The following is a 21065-nucleotide window of genomic DNA, read 5'->3' on the forward strand; positions in this document are numbered from 1 at the left end:
TAAAATCTACATAATCAATTTGTCTATTCAAATAACACACAGACTTTTTTTATGTTTCATTTTAAAGCTTCTTTGATTTAAAAGAATGAATCTCTTTTGTTTTATTTTTTTTATTTTTTATTTATTTATTTTTTTTCCAGATATTTGGATCGATACAAGGATGTGAAAGAAATCCAGGAAGAAGTGTTGAAAGAAAAACTAAAAAAAAATGGCCCTTTCACTGGACCAACACCACAGCCAAAATATCCAAATATTTATCGCATCCCAATGACCAAAACCAAAATGGTTATGGACAAAAATTGAAAAAATATGTCTTGGACATGAACAATGGAAAGATTTATATCAATGAAATTTTTTTTTTAATTTTAAAATCTTAGGCTTCAAAACAAACAAAATATTTGATGAATGCACTTTAGTATTCCATGTCCTTTTTGGTACACTGAACTAAACGAACTGCCCTTGATGAGTGACTGAGATTTACATATATACAGTCAATCCAGACATTTTTGACTGTAATAAATGCGGCCCGTAATTAATTATAGTTATGTGTTTGATGATACTGTAAGGGTAATGTGCTTTCTGGCTGAGGATTTTTTCCCTTGTCTCTAAAATCGAGATTAGACTATTTCTATAATGACCTGTTCCCCGCCTGTTGATTTTGGTGATTTTCTGTGAAGGTCTTAGAGGTTCCTCTTTCCAGGCTTAGCCTTCTCTCTTTGAGTAAGGGTTAGTTTATTGCTAATCACGTGAGGCAGGGTCAGAGTTCTCAACCCTGAAGTGCTGACTTTCAATTCCATTTTCAAACCCTAGTGTTACATTTCTCACGGTGGGAGAGAAATCAATACACAGCTTGGCCAGGAGAGTTCAGGAGACCCCAACGCTGACAGGTGTGTTCTTATGTAGTCATCAAGACCAGAAGTGGAGGGAAACAGTAGCAACAGAAACAACAGCAGCAATCAAACTGTCTTTTTAAGGACAACACACAAACTATTTTATGCGATTAAACTTGTAATTTTCAGGAGAGACAAACTCTTTACAGCTGTTTGTCAGCTGGGACTCCTCTCAACATGCACTCCAGTTCCTACCCCTGCTTGATTGTAAAATACACGTAAATATGTTTTAATTTATTCAGATTTCATATTTATTATTATTTTTAATGTTGTGCATATATATATATATATATATATATATATATATATATATATATATATATATATTATTTTTTATATATTATTATATTTATAATTTATTATTGATCCACTGACTTAAGTCGGATTTGGGCCTTAGAATTTAACCTCAACTGTTTGTTCATTCGTTCCAAAAATTCTCAGGCCTCTCGATGCCATATTCATGAGTAATTGTTACGACTTTACCTTTTCATGTGCTACAAAAAGAAATATATGTCTTCATTTTTATTTCTTTCTTACTTTCCCTCTCTGCCCTGCTCCAAGCAAGTCTGTCGACCTAGTCCAAAACTCAATCATGAAAAGTTTAAAGAAAAAATACACAATTAAACCCGGATCTCTAACTTCTAATATAGCCCTCCACTACCATGTCTCCTTTTTGAACATCAGGGGTCTACGTTCTAATCTTCCAGAGGTTAAAACCCAATTACAGAAGACTAAACCAGACCTATTATTTCTAAGCGAAACTGGCATTGAACCAACTATTTCCCTAGATGAGCTCGTAATTAAAGGATACTCTAATTTAACTTCCAAATCTGACCCTCAAGATCTCCATGGACATGGAATATGTGCCTATATTAAAGAGAAGATCTTAACTTACCTTATATGTGCTTCCGGGTTACATTAGCTCAAACTACTGCATTTGTATATATTATAAATGTCTCTATCGCCCCTACAACAATGGGGTTACTATCTTTAAAAGCATATCTGAGAAAATTGACCACATCCTATCTGCTTATCCTTCAGCTAATATTCATGTCTGTGGAGACTTCAGTGTTCACAATGTGGAATGGTTAACTCACTCAAATAAGACCGATGATGAGGAGAGGTTCTGTTATCATTTCTCCATTGCTTATGACCTCACTCAGATTCACAAACCCACCTGTGTACCCGATACTGATGGCCAGTACGCAAGTCTCCTAGACACTTTTTCTCACAACTTGCCCTGAACTGTGTTCAGCTTCCGTTCTGTCTCCACTTGGATCTCCTGATCACTCTGTTGTATCAGTTAAGATAAAAATGAAATGTAATAAATCCTCAGATGTACCTCTCCATCGTTGTGGGAACATGATGAGAATTGGCAGCCAATCTGATGTTAACGCATCCACCATGAGAGACAAAATAAAAAATCGTCGTTTGCACATGGCTCCATGCATTGCTTCCGCTTGGGAAGAAAAAAATAAGATAACCGCAAAAGAATTATCAACCAATGGCAGAGCTCCGCACCTAAAATAAAGGCCTAAAATATCACAGTCACTGGGAGCCGGTTTGCCACTATAAAATGAGGGGACCAAAAAGGAGGGAGGAGGAGATTCGCCCTGCTGCGTCAGTGAACGCACGGATGGATTCTCCCACCCGACCTAAAGAGATGAAGAAGAAAAAGAAATAAGGCACCAGTGAACTGAAGCCAACTACGCTCTCATGTTATGGGCCAAAACGCCTTCAATTCTAAACAATGACTAATTCACACAAACCAAAGAAAGAAGAAAGGAGAAAAACATAGGAGGCAAAGACACCGTGCTGCTAGCTATGGATGAAAGAAGTCGCCGCTTCCAAGTTAAAAGCCAGGACACATATCACCGACAGTAGCACGACCGGCCACCCACTTACCACCCCCATCGTCCGAAAAGATAAGTACGCTTACGAACATTCATTCTTTGTTAAATTATACAAGCCTACAAAAGTTCATTCCTTATCAATGCATACACACCTACAAACATCCTACGAACACTTTACCTCTTCTAATTAAAACTGTAATTAATAAATAAAACCGGTTCTCAACCTTCAATATTCGTCTGTCCTTAATTGCATGGAGTCAGATTCTACATACTTCCAGCGTTGTCAATTAAATGTATTCTTTGTTGTGACCACCATGGCCTCATTTCCTTCACCCCTTCTCCATCTATAAACCAACCAAAAAAACCTCTGGGCCATATCGTACAGTATATCGATACCCTATGGCTGACTGGAATAGCTTCCGTACATTTATATCAGATCTACCTCTGCATTCCATGTTTAAAAAGATGTGTCCTCTATAATATCAGACCTGACGGAATGGTTAATTGTAGGTATAGACCGTTTCATACCCTTGAAAAAGTTCCAGCAAAAACCTAACAGGCAGCCGTGGTTCTCTTCAGAATGTGCTGCGGCCATTACGCACAGAAATCACTTTTTCCATTGCTTTCAACATAATAGATGTACTGAGACTAAAGCCGCTTTGAGGACTGCCAGCAACTACCGTAAAAAAGTAATAAAGAATGCAAAAGAGTTGTATGATCAGTTCGTCAAATCCAAAGCTGATCAGCAGCTTGGTTTCCACCAGTTTTGGTCAATAGCAAACAGAATCCTGAACAGAAGCATGTTCTCTATCCCAACTATCATCAATGGATCTGAGGAAATCTCGTCAGCATCAGACAAAGCCAAACTCTTTGCCAAGAACTTTGCAGCTAATTCTACTCTTTGCAACCAAGGCCGCCAACCCCCAATATTTCCTCCTGTATCAGAAAACATGCTATGTGATATACAAATATCTGTATGTGATGTTGCCAAGCTAATCAAAAACCTTGATTCCAGTAAAGCAATCGGCCCTGATGGCATTTCAATTATAGTACTCAAAAAACTTCAACCTGAACTAGCGCCCATACTTACAAAACTGTTTAAACGTTGTATGCCCTGTACTTAAGAATTCAGGTGATCGGTCGTCTCCCTCAGTACAGGCCAATAAGTCTCCTGTGCGTCATGAATAGGTTGCTGGAATCTGTGTTAAATAGAGAAGTAATCAACTATCTCAGCTAAAATAACCTTCTTAGTGACACGCAATATGGTTTCCGTTCTGCTAGATCTACAGCAGATGTACTTACAGTTATATCTCATAGGATTAGCGAATCTCTCGACAGAGGCTACCTTTCTAGGGCAATTGCTCTTGACATATCAAAGGCCTTTGATAGGATATGGCATAAAGGTTTACTTCACAAGATCTCCAGCTACGGTATAGCTGGAAATGTCTTCTCAATTATTAACTCATTTCTCTCTGATAGGTTCATAAGAGTAGTGGTTGATGGGCAGAAATCAGAAGCTCACATTATTAATGCTGGAGTCCCTCAGGGGTCCATCCTGGGCCCAATTCTCTTCTTGAGCTACATTAATGATCTTCCAAATCACATCCTTACATCATTCGTAGGCATTTATACTGATAACACTACTATCTATGGTAGCACATGTAAGACCGTAAATGACCAAGTTCTCTCCTATTCTCTCTCCTCTGCTCTTGAGCATGTGGTACAATGGAGAAAGAGGTGGCTGGTTACTTTTAATGCATCTAAAACCAAGCTTTTTTCTTTACATCAACACTCTGATCCCCATCTGGCATCAATTGAAATGAATGGCTCTCGTCTTCAGGAGGCCTCCAGTTTTGACAAGCTTCTGAGATTGACCTTTACTTCTGATCTGAAATGGAACACACACATTAAATCCGTTGCCAAGGCCGCTGGAAAAATGGTGGGATCCTTCTATCGATCCAATAGATATCTCACTGCTGATGCAATTCTCTATCGATATAAGAGCCAGGTACGTGCAAGGATGGAGTACTGTTGTCACATCTGGGCAGGAGCTGCTAGAAAGGACTTATCCTGCCTTTATAGAGTTCAAAATGGACTTCGTAGCCTTGTAGGGAATGTCCTTTTCTCTTCTCTTAACAGAAGAGATGTTGTGAGTTTGTCTCTGCTTTATCGTTATTTTCATAGCAAGTGCTCGACTGAGCTCCAATCTATGGTCCCCCCTCACCAAACTTTCACAAGAAACACCTGTCTAGCAGAAAACATTATCAATAATTCCCTTCATTCTTTATCTGTGCCTAAGCCTAAATGTAGATTCCATAAACAAAGCTTTTTTCTTAGAACTGCACACCTATGGAATAGTCTTCCATTTTCCTGCTTTTCAACTGACTACAATATGGTTGTCTTCAAGTCTAACGTAAACAAGGAAAGAAACGTAAAATTCTCAGATTTTTGATAACATCATGCTTGCATCCCCAGGGTGTCAAAAGGCGTCAAAATGGCCCAAAATAGCACTTTTTGAGACATAAAATATTTTCCCACAATTAGATTTTGTTGGAAATTACCTAAAAGCAAGATCATGTGAATATACATATGAAAACATAATATTTGAATTGAGGAAAATTCTGGTTGCATCTCCAGGGGATGAAAAGAGGTCAAAATGGCCAAAAATAGCACTTTTCAGGACATAGAATCTTTTCCGATCATTAGATTTTGCTGAAAATTACCCCAAAACAAGACCACATGATAGATATCTAAAAATGTAATATTTGACCCTGGCAAAATTCTGGTTGCATCCCCAGGGGGTCAAAAGTAGTCAAAATTGTCAAAAATAGCATTTTTTGGTTCATAGAATATTTTCCGAACATTAGATTTTGCTGCAAATTACTCCAAAGCAAGACCACATAGATATTCATCTGGAAATGTAATATTTCACCCTAGAAAAATTTTCATTTTATCCCCCGGAAGAAAATGCAGATTTTTTAAAATCAAAATGAAAAATTCTAATTTATTTGTTTCTCTGTCTCTGATAAAACTTTTACATTATTTTCCTTTAATTGTTAAGTTTTTATTTTTTAAAAATATTTTCCTATTTACTTGCCTTCCCACGAGGACAGAGTTAGACACAAGGTCGGTTATTAATGTGGGGAAAATCTAGCTCTTCAAAAAGGGGCACTCTGGATAGGAACAAAAATAAAAATTGCATCGGTCTAGAAGGATATTAATTTCTATGTTGAATTTGAATGCAAATTGTTTTTTGGCACTTATGCATTATATGGACGGCGCCATTGTTAAGGGTGATAACTCCAATTTCTTCTTGGAATAGTTACAAAACACTCACCTTCCATGTTACATAATAGGTTTCTAAATAACGTTAAAAAAAGAGCATCACGCTTAAACTTCACATTTATCAAAAAAGTCATTGAATTGTTTTCTCATCTAAATTTAATAAAACATAATTTCTTCTTGGTCAAATATCACACAAAATAAATAAATAAAAAAATAAATAACACCAAAATACTTGAAAACAAAAAGTTATTGTATAAAAATGAATCAAGCTATAATTGTAAAAACATTTATTGAAAAATACATTTTTGTATTAAAGCAACATTACTTAGCCTTTTGACTGAGAGCAAAGTGTAGTATCCGTTCTGATACTACATATCCTCTTTTCTGTCCTCAGTCAATTTTTATTTTTGTTTTTTTCCCCAATTAAAAACCGACCTTATGTCTAACTCTGCTCTCGAGGAACATTGGATTTTTTTTTCAAACAATTTAACTGAAACTCATTGTAAGAAAATAGAATTTTACTAAAAATTAAAGCAATATTGGAGTTTTTTTCAACCAATTTTAAAACATTTTTTGAATTGAAGCATCATTGGATTTTTTTTTTTTGCAAATAATTTAACAGAAAGAAGTCGCCGTAAAAGGCAAATAGAATTTTAATAAAAAAATTCTTTGAATTACAGTAAAACAATAACAAAATAGTTTTAATTATTGTCACTGTTGAATTAGGTCAAAAAGTTGCGCCCCCTATTGGTCATTCAATGAAACCCAACAAAACAAAATGGCCCCGCCTGTATAATGCATACGTGCCTCACTCTTGAATTAGGTTGAAAAGTTACGCTCCCATCAATCGTTCAATGAAACCAAACAAAACAAAATGGTCCCACTCATATATGCATACGTGCCTTATATTTTGATACAATAAATGTTTTTACAATTTTATTTTGATAAAATAAATGTTATTTGATGCTTTTGCATTTAACAACCCACACTATTTGTTAAATAGTGTTTATACAAGTTAAATTCAAGCTTTACAATATCATTTTTATTAAATCGTTTTCTTAAACATTTGGTCTTGAAAAATAATCATAGTCTGGTAACTGTGTATCTCCGCCCGTCTCGTACATAAGTGCCAAACCCGCTATAACTTACTCTTTTTAAGTTATCATTTTTAATATTATTACAATTATGGTTTAAGTAGAGATAATTTGTTTGGAAGAAACGCCAAAATCATTTCACTCTAAAGAATTTATGTGACTGAAATAGAAATTAATGCGGCAATCCGGCAAATTGTTCATTTTTTTATTTTTTATTTAATAACAAAAATTATCAGCATTACTCGGTTTTCTAAAGTTTTCAAATTTATTTTTTTGTCGTTTGAACAAAATTTCTATAAATTAGATGCATTCGAGTTAGATAAATTGTTTTAAACTTCTTGGAGATGAGAATTGGTATTAATTTTGATTGTTTGATTCTATCGGTCTCATCTTGGTAATTCTTCTCACAATAGAATTTTTCCGACCCTTAGATTTTGCTGAAAATTACTCAAAAGCAAGACAATATAATTATACATCTGGAAACATAATAATTTGCCCTGGGAAAATTGTGGAACTTGAGCCCGAGGTGTTTTAGAGGTAAAAAGCACATACGAAGTGCCTTAAATTAGTTTTCTAACTTTTTTTTCATATGGCCACTTTTATTGATAGTACACACATGAAACTCTAGCCCCATTTGAAGTAATCTCCTCCGGCTGCAATGCACGTTGTACTTTTCCAAAAGCTTCTGAAAGGCACCATGGAAGTCCTCTTGTGTGAGCGTGTCAATGACCCTTATCACAACCTCTTTCATCTCTTCAATTGTCTTATAATGACAATCTCTAAGGTTTTCCTTGAGCTTAGGGAATAACCAAACGTCACAGGAAGCAAGGTCTAGACTATAGGGTGGGTGACGCATCTTGATCAAATAGTCTGTGACAAGGATGGAGTTGTGGACGGCACCCTTGGGACAAACTTTGCACAAATCTTCTGCATCTTCAGCTCCTTGGAAATAATTGTGTACAGTTCCCACACTGACATCAAACTGTGCACTATAGACACACGACGGTCATTATTCATAAAATTCTTTATTTGTTCAATCAACTCTGGAGTTCTGACTTCCTTACTCTTCCCACACCTCTCATCATCCCTCACAAACTCCCTGCCTTTCTTGAATCTATTATGCCACTCAAAAACTGATGTTTGATTCATACACGATAGTCCAATGATGATGCTGTAGCTGTTCATTTTAACCTGTAATAATAAAAATTGGTCAGTCATCTCATAAGATGTATAGCAATAACATACTGCATTTTCAAGAGTCCACGACAATTTTAAATGCCTGTACAAAAAAAAAGTCCGGAAACTTACTGAAGGCACATTGTACAACTCTCCAGCCTAATTCCTAAGCTTCTGAGCCATACCCATGCACAGATAAATAGATAAAAAATAATGTTCTTTAACTTAGGAATGTTAATGTGTGTATGCAAACAGGTTTAGTCATTAAGTGTCTTCTAAAAGTGCATGACCATCTTTTACTTTAAATTTCCCGCTTGAAGCTGGAGCAAAATACATGTGAAACCACCAGAACAGCACATATATTTCTCTTCTCTTCTACTCCAAAGGATCACCTCCTCCATAACACCAGTCAACTCCTCCCACAGATTCCAGTCAACTCCTCCCACAGACATTGATGATCGATAGACAAAGACATGTTCGTCCCCCAAACGTAGGGCAAAACCATTCTACCTGAAAGACTATGTTACTAACCCTTTGTGACCGACTCTATGAGCCGTTATCTTGAGAAAAGAGAAAAGAAGAAAAGAAAAAAAAAAGAAGGGCATCATGCCAGTATTGAATTATGATCCCATATCGGTCAAGGGAGATAACTCAGCATGACAGTGTTATTTTGAGTTGTCGTCTGCCTCTCCCATTTTGTGTTTATGTTTTCAGTTTTGTCTTGAGTTACATTCTGTACGCGCGAGAATAAAGTCTCTTTGTCCCTTCAAACGGTTTCGTGTGATATACCTTTATTTACTGGCGCAAAATAAGTGTTTTCTAAAAGTGTGTGATTATCTTTTACTTTAAATTTCCCGCTCAAAATTGGAGCAAAACACATGTGAAACCACCGGAACAACACATATATTTCTCTTCTTTTCTACTCTGAGGGACCACCTCCTCCATAACACCAAAATGAAGAAAAGAAAAAAAAAAATTAGGGAGAGGACTTCTTACCCTGATGATGTTAATTTAGTGAAATAGTGGACTTACAACAATAAAAAAAAAAGTAAATAAAAATGATTTTATCATTATTTATGACACTTCAAAATTTTCAAATTAGCCTGCTAGTTAGAAATATATAGCGTCGTTTTTGTAATTGTCCAGAAAGAGACACAAGATGCATATACTAGTTAAAAATAGAATGAGAAGAAAACTTTAGAAAATAGTTACTTGTGATTGTCAAATTCACCAAAATTTATGGAAAAAAATCTAATAGTTTTTTAATTATTTAAAAAATTCAAGTTTTAATAGTAAGTGTCATGTCATGAAGATACAATTTTTTGTGTATTTCAGGAGGAGATAAATTGAACTTAAAGTTTAATTGTTTTTGTTTTTCAGAAAGTAATCATTTTTATCTAGAGAAGTTTCATTTTTAAGTCTAACCTAATCCTAGAAAAACTCTCAATTAATCCTAAACTATCTCTATTCTTTTGACTTCATTTTCCTTGACATATTCACAAGTCTTTCAGATAGATAGTACAATGATTACTTCCCTTGGAAAAATTCCATCGAAAGAGACAAAAAATGGCATCATTTTCCGTAAGTATGCTGTTTTACATTAGAATTTCTAAAATAAAAAAAATTCTAGGTTGAATTTTAAAATATTTGATGAATGCATATATTTTACAATCACAATTAACGATTTTTTAACATTTTTCTGTTATTTTATTTTTAACAAACATTTACTCCAGGTATCATTCTGAACTAGTACAAAAACCTTTCACCATTTTTACTCCTTGTCTTATGGGAAGTTGGAATTTTTTTTTCTTAATGGTCTAATTTATTTATTATTGGTGTATATGTTTTTTCATAACCTTCAATGTTATTTTAATGTTTATAATTTTAATATTTTTGTATTTATTAGGATTTTTTAATAGAGTTTAATATTTTTTGATTGGGCGTGAAGAAATGTCTTGTAGGTGTATATTTTTTTTTTTATAAAATGCAATTTTTTTTTTATATGTTGCAGTTTTTCTTAGAGTGTAATTTTTTTTGTAGATTGTATTTTTCCATATAAAGTGTGATTATTTTTTTTCATAAAGTGTCATTTTTTTTTATTTAACTGAAAAGATAGAAACTAAATTCCCTAATCTATAATTGGAATGAAAAAAAAAACTTAATTATTAGATCTGATTTAATTTATATTTGAGGAAAATATGTCCAAAATGATTGCAAACTTCCCGAGGCTTCACATTCATTTGTCTTTCTCTTCATTTGTTCTGGTCATGTCTCAAGAATGAATGGATTGAAATCTTTCATTGTTGTATAATACTCAACTCTGCTCTTCCCATTTATTTGGGTAAACAAATATTTAATATTTTATTTCATTTTCATTTTGCCATCGAATAACTTTTTTTTTGTACTCAATTATGGGTTGATTGTAAATACTTTTCATTGGTCAAATGATTTATTCTCTGTAAATTCCATTTGGTTTATTTTGTTTCAATTTTGTTGAATCTACAGAAAAAAGTTTCTGTTTTGCATCCATTGATCAATTTGTAAATATGTTCCTGTTATTTTAAAAATTCTGAAATGCAAATATTTTTCATCTTCATGTATTTTTTCATAAATATTCAAATAAATTGTTCTACTTTTGATAAAAAAGTTGTTTTTCTTTTTTGTCTTTTATGAAATTATAATTCAAAAACAAAAAAATAGAATAATTGAATTTTTTTATTTAACCTTCATGTTTAAAATATTAAAATATAATTTTTATATATCTTTTTATCTTTTTTTGTGCAAACATTTACAAAATCGACTTGGGAAATTAAAAATTAAAACAAAAATATTTACAAATTCACTTTGAAACTCGGATATTTTTCTCCTCAATTCATTCCCATTGTAAACTGATTTCTTTGCTGCTTTACTTGTTCATTCTTTCGCATCATTTATTCCGCCTGATGTAATGGCAAATGTTGCCTCACTTTCCGGCAAGTCTGGGCTAAAAGGAAAAAAGAAAACATGCAAAGATGATGACATTCACATCTGATTTGGAATTAATACTATAAAAGACCTCTAAGTGTTGAAATACAGATGAATTGCCAATTTTGGATTCAATTCAACAAACAATGGAACCAATATTCATGTAAAAATATGCACAAAATTCTATGTCAACAAATTATTTTTTCTTCCTACTTTTTCCTTACTCCTCCTACACACATACTTTCTTTAAGCACCAATCACTATAACTTCCAGAAAGGTCAGATTCATTGAATAAATAAAATCTGAAAATCCACTCTTCATACCATAATCGAATGCTGCGAATGTCACAGAGGTCAGTGTGAGCAACATCAGGCAATGCTTCATCTTTGTTCTCTGTGCCATCTGATCCAAATTATTGACATCAATCAGATTACATGTAGTTATATGACTTTTTACACACACAACCCAGGTTGCCTTAAGTGGTCCACCAGTGCCAAAGATATCCAGGCGTGTTATGGAGTGGCTATAAAAAATGGCACGCTGTATATAATGAAATGATTAAAGGTTCCGAGCTCGTAAAATATTCATAATTTTATCATCACAAAACAGGCTGAAAAAACTTTGCCCTGAATCTTGGAGGAAATATGCCTCGATGTAAGGATTCACAGCTTCTAGAACCTTTTTTCTTCTTGTTGTTGCTTCAATGTGGACAACACTATGTAATGTTTAATGCTCTCCATGTCATCCAATCAAAGAGATGAAATCAGTCAACTCTAAAGCAGTTATATTATTTTTTATGCACTCATAGGTTTTCCTAGTGCCTAGGACATTTTGGTGTGTTATGGACGTGAACCATCTGTGAACCGAATACATAAGGCATCTATAATTTCATCAATACCAAGCTTCTTTGTAAAGAATAAACGAGTAAAACACTTTCTTTAAATTTTAATATATTAAACATTCACCAACATGCAGAAGTTCAAGCATGTAAAGTGTCGGCAAAATGACGTATATTTGAAAGCACACTCATTGCCGTGAATGTCTTGTTTAAGTAGTCCGCTCTTACCTCTCATGCAAGCAGGCGAGTCTACTTCTATGGGGGTGTGACACCAAGACCACTCCGGTCTTGTAACTGGGTGTATTGGTTTCTATTCCACCTTTACACGTCCTCCCCCTTCCGGGGCCACAAGATACTCGCGTTGTAGTCCAATGGAGTAGTTGTGCGACGTGTTCCATGTCTGTGGGGATAGGTTCCTGGGTGGTCGCGTCACCCTTCTGCTATGACGCACTGGTTGGTCTTCCTCAACCTCCATCGTCCCAGGGGATGCTGTATCATCCACCTCCATCTGTTCTGGTAGAGTGTCGGATGTTTTGGGCTGGTGTTGATCCGTATCTGTGGTGGTATCCCGGTATTTTGAGCCCTGTTAGGTTGTCTATGGTATTCAACATTCCTGGGAACGCCTCTGGTATCGGTGACAAGGGGTATCTACCACTGGGTTTATTCTTTGGAGGAATCTGCGATTGCAACGAGTTACCCGGTTACTCCCATCAATGCATACATTATATTGCCGGTTACCTAGTGTTTCCACCACCCTTCCCGTCTTTGCCCATCAGCACGGGTGTGGACCAATTTGGTTTTGGACCTGGTCGGTACTAGATATTTGTCTGGAAACTTCAGAATTTTTTTGATTTCTGGTTCACTAGAGCATGTCTGTGCCCCAGTGTCTGCGATCGCATCAGTCCGGTGAGTATGGAGGCCAGCTGGTTCTATGGAGATGCAGTCGAATTCCGCATGTACTCCTGGAATCGGAGTTATCTCTACCATCAGGGTTGGTGCTAGATCAGGAGTACCTCTTCGGAACTTATTTTTGTTCTAAATAAGGTGCAGCACGGCCTTTGGTTTTGTGAGGTTGGCTTCATTTCTCCTTTTTATTTGTCCATCTTAGCAAATCATCCGGTTACGACCCTTTTTGTGTCTTTGGATGGTGAGAGTTCTGGATTCTATATCGACCACTCCCACTGTAGATCTGTTACTGGACCCCTGCTTCGGTCTTCGGCAGACCCTTTTTAAATGTCCGGTCAAGCCGCAATTATGACAAGTCATCTTTGCTGCTGGGCAGCCCCTTCGTCCTTATGAACCGTCAGGGTGTGAGCTCTTCCCACACCATTTACAGGGTTTAGTGTCTCTTGGGGCTGATACGATCTGGTTCTTCCGAGATCGCTGCCTGCGGCCCGACCTCTGTATGCTCATTATAGTAGGGTATACACTACTGTGGAGATGGGGGGGGGGGTAGACTTGTCCATGGTCTCTAGGCTGACAAGCCTATTGAATTTTTCTTTCAGTGTTGTAAGTGTTGCAGCCTCAGACAGCACCTTGCTTTGATGCTCCAGGTTTGCCAGCCCTGTGTCCATTTGTCCTGTTACCATATCGTTGTAGCTGACTTTCTGACCGCATCCTATCCTGCTTGGACAAGTCACTGAAAAGTCGCAGAATTTTGTGACTGATCAAAGTCATGCCACAAAGTCCATAATCGATTCCCCCTCCTTCTGCCTTATGGAGTGGAATTCTACAAGCTTTATGTGTCATAACAGCTGTTTCAAACAACAGCCTTTTTACTTTTGGCGTACAGTTTGTTCTCAGTTCATTTCTTAACGCTGTTGGCTCTGCCAACCCACACATCTTCTTGTATCTATTCCAGGAGTCAATGAATATCGTCCAGTCACCATCACTTGAGTCCGGTTGTATGGTAGGTTTGTCAGGTCTCCTTGTAAGTGACTTGCTTGGCTGCCCTCTGTCTCTTTGCAGTGTGATGTTCTCTCGCTGTAGCTTGAGGGTCCGTTGAAATAATGTCTGCTGTGTTCGTCCATATTGCAACATTGTTTGTAGCAGGTTTCCTATATCGGCAACACCATGTAAAGTGTCAGCAAGATGATGTATATTTGAAAGCACACTCATTGCAGTGAATGTCTTGTTTAAGTAGCCTGCTCTCACCTCTCATGCAAGCGGGTGAGTCTACTTCTATGGAGGTGATCACTCCAGTTTGTAACTGGGCATCTTGGGTTCGATTCCATCTCCACAAAGTGTAATGTAAACGGACCTGATAAAAAATATTTTTTATCAGATCAAAACTTGAACAAAGAAGTTCATTTATTATGGCTTTAATAGGATTTTCAAGTTAAACAAGGAAATGTAAAAGAATTGAATTTACTCTACCTGTCATAGATTTTGGCAATTCGTGTTTCTCCTCTTCCTTTTCGTAAATAGATTCTAACTGTTGAGGCATGGGCCAAAATATTTCCACCAATTGGTTTTTTAGGGTCTGCTTGAAACCTGTTATGAATTTTCAATTTAAATAAATAATTTGAAATGAGAAAAGTTTAAAAGTTGCAAAGTTGATACACATATTGACCAACTGAAAGAAAAATACCAGAAAGGTTTTAAAATTCTAAAAAGTAGTAAAAAGAAAATGAACCAAAGAGCAGATCGCAAGGTAATCCTCAGAATATACAAGTCACACATTAGACAAAAACGTGACTATGAATGTACTATCTACACTATACCACATGCAAATCCTACATTAATACAAACTATACAAAATCAAGGTATAAGACTTAACTTAGGGTCTTTCTGTAATTCACACATACAAAGTTTATCATCAGTAAATTTTTGACAACTCGGAAACAAATACCATCAAATATCATACAGCTATTTATACAGATTAGTCAAAATCCCTGGACAGAACAGGAGATGCAGCCACCAATATACACACCTATAAAAATATACACACCCATAACAATATACACACCCATAAAAAAAAAATCAGATTATAAAATAATACTTCCATCCACACAGCTGAATTACAACCCATGAAATTATACTAAATTTAATCAAGTTTCAAAGAAAGGAAAATATCTAGTTTTTCCAAACTCATCTAGCCTGACACACATGAAATATTGGAATAGTGCAAGTGTTAGGCACTGGCAGGGTGGTTCGTCTTGGGTTGGCTTCCTAGCCATAAGTATTAGAGGAAATCAAATCATTGAAATACATTTAAAAAACATAAAAAATGCACAACTAAAATGACAATAGCAACAATTAAATCTGTGAAACTACCTGGTTGAAGATAAGACATAGTATTAGGTGCCACAGGGCTTATGAAGAAGAGCCTGAAGTCCTACCTAACTAATATTCCTGGTGAACCAAGTGCAAAAGAGATCCAGACAATTGCACTTAAGGGAACAACAAGAATACTAAAAAGAGCTCTCGGTTGGTTTCAAAAAGCAGGGCAATGTTGGCAGCTGGTTTGGCTGCCCCATACCCAGCATTACAATCTTCAAAGGAAGAAAATTAAAAAAAAACAAACAAAAACAAAACAGAATCTGATATATATACCTAACGCACACACACACACACACACACACACACACACACACACACACACACACACACACACACTTGAAAAGGAACGCACACCTCAGTACGCCTTCTCTGATCAACTAATTACAATCAAACAGATTTTAATTGACAGTAAAAATATAGGAATAATCACAAGAAATGTTACCGTGCATCAAAACTAATCATGTTTGAAAATATGTTGAATTCTCAATAGACTACTCCAAAATAATAAATTACTTCCATGATTTTCCAGAACTTATCAAGTCACTACACTGTATATATATATATTTGGCATAATCACATTAACACTGGTCCACATTAGATCACTAAAGTTAAGCAACATTGAGCCTGGTCAGTATCAGGTAAGTGACCATTTAGGAATACCAAGTGTTATATGTAGGTGAATCTCTATACTTCTCCACAAAAACTACAAAAACTTAACATTGTCATCTTTCCTGATTGGGATATACATATGGTTGGGGACTGCTTGTAAATTTAATATTCCTCCCTTGAAACAAGCCTAGGGTAAATACTGTTATAAAAAATACATGGTATGACCTAAAATGTCTTATAGGTTCGATACGTGTAAAACGAAACGGAAAAGTTTTGGTATACACAATAAAAAGTTACAATAATAGAACAAGTAATACAGCAATACAAAACATATAAACTGGATTCAGTTAACTTTTTTTTTTTTATTGCATTTTCACCCCAAAAAAGGCACAGTGCCACTTTAATGTAGGGTCTGCTATATGAGACATAATTTACAAGGGTACTATGTAGGGAGTTGTGTAGCAAGATGTTTGTTTACATTACACTTGAACTTCTGCATGTCAGTACAGTCAAGGAAGCAGAGACGCAGGAAGGAATTCTAAAGTCTAACAGTCCTAGGTAAGATACTATTAGAATAGAAGGCTTTCGGGTATTTGGGGATCTCTACTATGTAGGGGTTGGATTTTGCTGGTTGTCGGGTTTGTCACGGGTATTTATGTCAAGGGAATTGTAGTTCGTCGGAGCACCTACCATTAAAATACTTGTAAAACAGGCAGAGGGATGCAACTTTTCATCAGTGGGACAGATGTTAAAGTCTAGCTGACAAGTGTGGGACATATTAGGTTGGCAACTCTCTTTTGAACCCTGTCTAAGAGTGAGAGACTAGTAGCAGATGCACCAGCCCAAATGTGGTAACAATACTCTATACATAGGCGAATGGTAGTTTTGTAGAGGTACAGGATACTCTTAGGCACAAGTAACTTTCTAGCACAGTAGAGAGAGCCCACCTTTTTTTGGCAGCAGCCTTGACAATGCCTTCAATGTATTTGTTCTAATTCATGCTCTTCATAAGCGTTAAGCCGAGAAGCTTGAACAAAGTACTTTCAGGTAATGTATGATTAGTCATGACTATTAATGAATCTTGTAAAGGAAAGAAACTTAGTTTTGGCAGCATTGAATGTTACCATCCATTTTTGTCCCTATTCCCTATTCCACTATAGACTGGAGGTGTTCGTGATTTCCTTGGATATGTGTTCATTCGTTTTCCCCTCATGTCTGTTATAGTGTGATGTCATCACACTCTATAATATACCCATCTAAATATACCCAAATGTACCCATCTCAGAGACAATTTTATCAAGGAGGTCATTTATGAATATCAGGATTAATAAAGGTCCATGGAACTACCTCTGAGGTACACCCGCACAATTTTTGATGTTTGAAAAAAATATATTAACAAAAAATATCTTAATATTTTGCCCAAATATATAAGTAAGCAGTTTTGAAGAATAGCGGAAGTATTGTATCCATTTTGTGGTTCCATACTTCAGTTGATAGAGCTGCCGGCATGTTTGAAAGTTAGGATCTGGTTTTATGCACAATTACTGATTTTTTACACAGATTATCTACGTTCCAGTTTTAACAAATATTTCATTACATAGGGAAACAATTATTTGTTGTATACTTCTGTCCTACTGACACTGCCAACCCCCAATTTTTTTTCTTTTAGCATTTGTGGGTGGGTATGCTGACAATGATTATCACGGTTAAATCTGGAGGAATTACCCCCACCCACAAAGGGGATTATCTACTCTGAAAGCGGTTTTTTGCAACAACAGATGCCACACACAAATCCAATACAGCTAGGTTAATAGCCACTATCTTATGTAACTTTTGAACACCTTTGCAGACAGTAAGTTATAAAATATATATGGTGATAAATATATATGGCTATTAAGCTACACAGAATATTTCATGCTTCATACACGCTAGGATTCATCAGGCTTATGTATAAGCCTGATGAATCCAGCGTGGATGAAACGTGGAATATTCTGTGTAGCTTAATCGCCATATATATTTTATAAAATTATATATGTATCCTGATCATTTTTGCTAATTGGCAAATTTACATATTCTGGTTAAATTTCACCATATACTTTTTCTACAAACTACTTAAAGTCTAGGCAAAAAAACGATTTTGGAGCATCTTCTAAACCCTTACATGATCATATTTTCTTTTTTGGTTTTATTTTCCGTTGCTTTTTAGGGGGAGGGGCGTTTTGGATTCTATTTTTTTGCCTTTTTTTATTATTTAATACTACTGCGGATGCTTCATTTGTTGACAACCTAACAAATCATAAAAACTATTTCTTATGAATTACACCCAGAAAAATTCTCATTTTCATTCATTTCGATTCAGTTTAGATCTGACTACATTTATGCAGTTTTTAAATTTTTTTGTCTGTCAAATAATTTATGCAGCTAAAGTACAAATTTCTTCTTTATTACATTGCCTACGGATAGACTTATTTGTTACATATTGTTTTTGTTTTTTTACTATAATTGTTTTTTGTTTAGTTCTCTTTTCAGGACTCATTTTCAACACTGCTCCCACATTAACTTTTTTTTAGGCAATTTTTTACCTTAGCTCCACCTACACAATTTCCTTTAAACTGACAAGTTCTATGGGTTTTAGATTATGCCGAATAAGACAATCTCTTTTAACTTTGGCAGAGACAAGTAGTTTTTGAGATATAATGACATGCATTATGCATTGTAATTCACTGTTCTACACACGCATGATAAACAAGTCTACTTCTCTCCGCACAGTACTGCCCCCCCCCCTCCCATTTCTTTTTTGGTTTTTAGCCTTTGTGGGTGGGTATGCTGACAACATATATCAAGGTTAAACTTGGGGCAAATACTTTGACAATTCCCCCACCCTCATGGCGAGGTTGGGTGTGTCTATTTCATACAACATTCTTAACATAAGGAGGTTAGGGGTGTCTATTCCGAAAGCTGTTCTTAACATTAGGACATTGGGGATTGGCCACCAATAACAACCATAGTTTAATTTTTTTACGAGTGGGGGCAGGCTTCCACCAGGCAATGCGAGTTAGTAATAAATAGTGATATTTACAACTAGAAATAAAATAGGTTTAAGGGTCATAAAATCCATACTAGAACTGTCCACAAGAACTCATGGTGCAGTGGTTAGAGTAATTGAAAAAATTAATTGCAAAAGTGATATTCTCCTGATTCTCAGTGTAGGCAACTGAAAAATACAATTACGAATTACTTACTGGCTGAGAGAATAAGAGTAAACTATAATGGTGAAGTAAATAAAGAGTTCCATTCGAAATTCCATCTGATAGAAACATTCCTAAGTTTAACAAGATACACCTGAAGAAGGTTGGAGATTACATCAACCGAAACGTTATGAAAATGATGCTCAAGATAAGAAAAGTAGTCCGAAGAATCCAAATAATACGAATGACCAATCCTCATCTAAACAAAATCAGAAACTGTCAATTAACTTACATCATATTGGCTCCAGGATCAGCTGTCATCTGGTTTGTAATAAAAACGGCTACATTGTATTCTGGAAAAATAAATTTGGTTTCTCACTTAAATTTCATTTTAACTATACAGAAAAATAGGATTCATTTCACAATTGTCTTAAAATAAAATTAAAAGAAATAGGATGGCATTTTTTAGAAATATCATTAGGAAATGAATATTAAAATTTTTAAAAGCCAAAATGATATATGCTTTGTTTTTCCTTTAAATATTTATTTACCTTTAACGGTGTTGAATTATTAGAAATTTTAATTATTCATTTAAATAAGTGTTTATTTTAAAGAAAAACGCCATATATCGTTTTGGCTTCCTTAAATTTTACTAAGAATATATTATTTTTTTGCAATTTCATATATTCTAAGTTTAAACATGTTTAATAAATACTTTAATAATATAATTTTATTCATTCATCTTCTCTCTCTCTATATATATATATATGTATGTATGTATGTATGTATGTATGTATGTATAAGTTAATATTTGTGTATTAGTTGATAATACAATTTTATAAAATTGCATAAATTAAATTTTGCATCCAAATAGTTTCAGTTATATAATTGAACTTCTATTAAAGCACATATATGAAAATCATTCCCAAAGTAAAACCTCCCATTTTTTTAATTCCAAAAGTTGAATAGCTACGAAAACGAGAGTGGTACCATTAAAACGAGCAGCCTTTTATGCTCCAGAATTTATTTTTCTACATAGTGACTACCATTTTTAATGCACATTTGCCAGGAATTCAATGTCAACGACAGGGATTGCTTTTTTAGAGTCACACACCGTCAATATCTGCAACAGAAAAATGAAACTTTCAGGTTATGAATGCATAAGTTCAGTTATTATAACAACACAATTTGCAATTCCCTCTGATCCATTCGGGCGGAATGAAATAAGAAGCATTACTTTTGGAATGCCCCTTGTAAATTTGCTTCACTAGAAGCTTACTTTTATAACTGAAATTATTTGCATGGAAGATTTTAATTAATATAATTTTATCAAATTATATTATCAACTATAAACCTATATTTTCTAACCAGTACCTTTTTTATGGAATCGCTCCAGACAATGTATGAAGCTACTTGAAGTAAGAGGCTAAAAAGTGTACTACTTCAAGATCATGAACGAGCTAGTTATAAGTGTTAGCTGGATAGATTCTGACCTAGAAAACAGTAATTCTTCCTCCTTTTTTAGAAACATGGTTAATGGAAAGTGAGAACTAAAAGACAAAATAATGAAAGCAAGAGTTACAAGTGTTGCCGAAAGTAAATCCAAAGTCCACTTTCTACTCTTCTTAGGAAGGATATATTTGTTGAGATATCAGGAATTCTCTGCTCAAGAACCATTGGATTTCTCTGTGACATTGGTCAGAGGCCTTTTTGAAGAATGAATAGCTGCTCTATAAAATTTCTTTTACTATTCTCTGGGGAAACTATAATACCATTCTTACTATCATCAGTAGCAGAGGAGAATGTACATTAAAAAAAAAAATAAATGAAAAGGAACAAAGAAATTGATCCTTTTCTCCAAGTCACAAAATTAATTATTCCAAATT

General features: G+C 35.0%; 1 protein-coding gene across 3 annotated transcripts in view; it reads right to left on the minus strand.

Annotated features, from left to right (window-relative positions):
- Positions 1 to 10995: 10995 nt before the first annotated feature.
- The window catches only part of LOC145252702 (meiotic recombination protein DMC1/LIM15 homolog), a 54412-nt gene continuing 44342 nt past the window's right edge, over positions 10996 to 21065 (minus strand). For all 3 annotated transcript variants that reach the window (XM_080112527.1, XM_080112526.1, XM_080112528.1), the window contains 3 exons: positions 19472 to 19532; positions 14477 to 14593; positions 10996 to 11281 (listed from right to left, as the gene is read on the minus strand). In XM_080112527.1, coding sequence (XP_079968653.1) covers positions 11212 to 11281; positions 14477 to 14593; positions 19472 to 19532 — 248 coding nt within the window. In that variant the 3' untranslated portion in view covers positions 10996 to 11211. The remainder of the gene's footprint in view (positions 11282 to 14476; positions 14594 to 19471; positions 19533 to 21065) is intronic.

This window comes from Euprymna scolopes, chromosome 29 (genome assembly GCF_053919585.1).
Source record: "Euprymna scolopes isolate OS-2025 chromosome 29, ASM5391958v1, whole genome shotgun sequence".
NCBI classification, from domain to species: Eukaryota; Metazoa; Mollusca; class Cephalopoda; order Sepiida; family Sepiolidae; genus Euprymna; species Euprymna scolopes.